The following is a 2,918-nucleotide window of genomic DNA, read 5'->3' on the forward strand; positions in this document are numbered from 1 at the left end:
ACAGTTTGGGGAATATAACCAATAATGTAAAAATTGTGTAGGGTGTCAAATGGGTACTTGTCTTATTAGGGAGACCACTTCATGAACGGTGTAGATGCCTGACTACTGCAGTGTACACCTGAAGCTGAATAATACTGAATGTCAACTATAATTTAATATATGTATAGTCACAGGATGTGGAGTACAGCATAGGGAACAGAGTCAATGGAATTGTAACAGCTTTATATGATGTCAGAGGGGTAGTAGATTGGAGGAGGAGGGTTATCGCTTTGTGAGGGGTGTAAATGTCTAACTATTACATTGTTTTGTACACCTGAAACTAAAAAAAAAAAAGAAAGATAATCCCTATAATGTCACCCTCCCTACTTTGCATTCCTCTGGGAGTTGGTGACAGCTATGCACAGCGAGTAGTGCACACCACATGGACCACACTGTTTGTACCACATCTGTCATCTGGGGCTGCTCAGAGGAGTGTGTCTCACAAATGATTGTCACCCTTCAAGTGTGTCCCCACAGATCAAGAAAAGACTGTTGTGTTAGGGGGTCTCTAAGGCCTCTTCCAAGGTCCACTTGTTCTAGGAGCTTCCTATTCTCCTCTCTGTGCCCCAGAGTTGGGCTTGGGAGGACTGATTTTACAAAGCAGGTCATTCTGCTTTGGGAGAAGGGACTTAAAAGGAAGTAGGGAGTAGGGAGGTATTGGGTCTGCACAGCAGCCATGATCACCAGCTCTAGTGCACATATCCCAGCAAGGCCAAGTGAGTGCAGCTCGGTAAAGACATAGTGAGCCCTCACTCTGTGCCCTGCAGTGTGCCAGGTATGGGACCCCCGGGGTGGCGAAGACATGACCTCAGCTTATCATCCAGTGCAAGCTGCATTGTCAACTAAGGACAATGGCATTCAGAGTATGATACAAGGTCTCATTGGAGGTGGGGGCCAAGCTGTGGGGAATCAAAGCAAGGTCATGGAGTAGATGCTAATCAATTTGGATTCCATTGGATGGATAGGATTCCCAAAAACAGGCTGGAAGAACTAAAGGTCTGGGGACACCATGGGATGAGGCCCAGAGGTGGGAGAGCCTTCGTGGATGGGTGTCAGACAAGTGTGGGTTGGCGAAAGGGAAAATGAACTGGGAGTGATGGGAAGGGGCTGCACTGTCCCAGGCCTGGCAGCCATACTGAGAGCTCAGGCTTGATCCCAGGACAGGTGGAAACTGTAGAGGGGAGACATGAGGAGGACCCGTCTGGTCAAGAGCTTTGAGAGAGGTTCAGGAGAGGGAATCCAGAGGACTCGGTGATTTATTGGATGAAGGCAGGGCTAGGGCAGATGGTGGGATGTTAGCGGTGAGAAGAGGCGGGTGGAGGAACTGGGCACATTTGCGGGCGGCTGGCTAGCTGGTGGATCCAAGACTCCTTCTCCCCACCCTTTCCTAGGTATTCAGCGACATCGGCGCGGTCCAGAGCTTGAAACGCCTGGTTTCCTACTCCACCAATGGCACCACCTCGGCTCTGGCCAAGCGCACATTGCGCCTGCTGCGCGAAGATGTGCCGCGGCGCATCCTGCCCTGCGTGCCCAGCTGGAAGGAGGCTGAGGTCCAAATGTGGCTGCAGCAGATCGGCTTCTCTCAGTACTGCAGGCGTTTCTGTGTAAGGCCCGCAGAGCTGTCTCCCTTGGGGCGGGAGCCGGCCCCACCCCGAGGGCGCACTGCCGCTAGGGGCGCCCTGCACAAAGGCGACTGTGACTGGTCCCAGCCTGCACGCCCGCGGCTCCAGGGTGGCCTTTTGGGGGTGGAGTGCCTGTACTCAGCCACCTTTATGGTCACTCAACTCTAATCTGGGTCCCATCCGCCTTCCCCCGCCGCCGTCTCCGGTTCCCTCCCCTTGCATCTTGTGCTTGGGGTCCAGGGCTGAGGAAGGGACCCTTCCTCCTTCCTTACCTCTTATCCCCCGCCCAGGAGCGGCAGGTAGATGGCGACTTGCTTCTGCGCCTCACGGACGAGGAACTCCAGACCGACCTGGGCATGAAATCGAGCATCATCCGCAAGAGGTACGGAGCCTCCTGCCCGCCCGTGCCACGCCGGGTCTAACTACACACCCCCTCGGCCACTAGCCAGTCCCAAGTCAGGACCTCAGCGTCCTCTCCGCCTTTGGGTGCAGATTCTTTAGGGAGCTCACGGAGCTCAAGACCTTCGCCAACTACGCTACGTGCGACCGCAGCAACCTGGCTGACTGGCTGGGCAGCCTGGACCCGCGCTTCCGTCAGTACACGTATGGCCTGGTCAGCTGCGGCCTGGACCGCTCCCTGCTGCACCGCGTGTCAGAGGAGCAGCTCCTGGAGGACTGCGGGATCCGCCTGGGCGTGCATCGCGCCCGCATCCTCACTGCCGCCAGAGGTCAGCCTGCTCACGTGGGACCCTGCCCCTGCCCCTGTGCCCCTGCTCCAATCCCAGCTCCCGAAGGGCTAGGGGAGACACATTGCGGTGGGGCCTCAGAGCTTCACTGCAGATTGATTGAGCACGTGCTGTGCCAGACTACGTTCTGAGGATGCAAAGATGAATATGTTGCATTTTGCCCTCAAGAAGTTCCCATTCTGAGGTGGGTAGGAGGGTGGGAGTAAGGCAGGTATGTAAACAGGCAGGTAGGTGATCACAGCAGGAGGCATGCTTAGGACTTCATGGGGAGCTCAGAGGAAGCACTACCTACCCTGTTTACCCAGGTCTAGGCTTTGGCGAGGAGGGGTTGCCTAATCAGGTCTTGAAAGATGTGTGAGGGTGAAGGGGAATAGGGGGAGGAGGGAGGCTGGTGGCAGCAGGATGAGCAGTGAGGCAGAGGGAGCAGAGGTGAGACAAAGGATGGATGGTTCATACATGGCATGTGGGTGGGAAGGCAGGGGGTTTATCCTATTAGCCAACAGCTTACAAA

General features: G+C 55.4%; 1 protein-coding gene across 1 annotated transcript in view; it reads left to right on the forward strand.

The window, feature by feature from the left end:
* The window catches only part of SARM1 (sterile alpha and TIR motif containing 1), an 18,960-nt gene extending 16,422 nt beyond the window's left edge, over nt 1–2,538 (forward strand). Inside the window, exons 5-8 of the mRNA XM_019646976.1 lie at nt 1,431–1,643; nt 1,952–2,043; nt 2,154–2,389; nt 2,447–2,538. Of these exons, the coding sequence (XP_019502521.1) occupies nt 1,431–1,643; nt 1,952–2,043; nt 2,154–2,389; nt 2,447–2,538 (633 nt within the window). The remainder of the gene's footprint in view (nt 1–1,430; nt 1,644–1,951; nt 2,044–2,153; nt 2,390–2,446) is intronic.
* The last annotated feature ends 380 nt before the right edge of the window (nt 2,539–2,918 follow it).

Source organism: Hipposideros armiger, unplaced genomic scaffold, assembly GCF_001890085.2.
Source record: "Hipposideros armiger isolate ML-2016 unplaced genomic scaffold, ASM189008v1 scaffold_108, whole genome shotgun sequence".
Classification (NCBI taxonomy): Eukaryota; Metazoa; Chordata; class Mammalia; order Chiroptera; family Hipposideridae; genus Hipposideros; species Hipposideros armiger.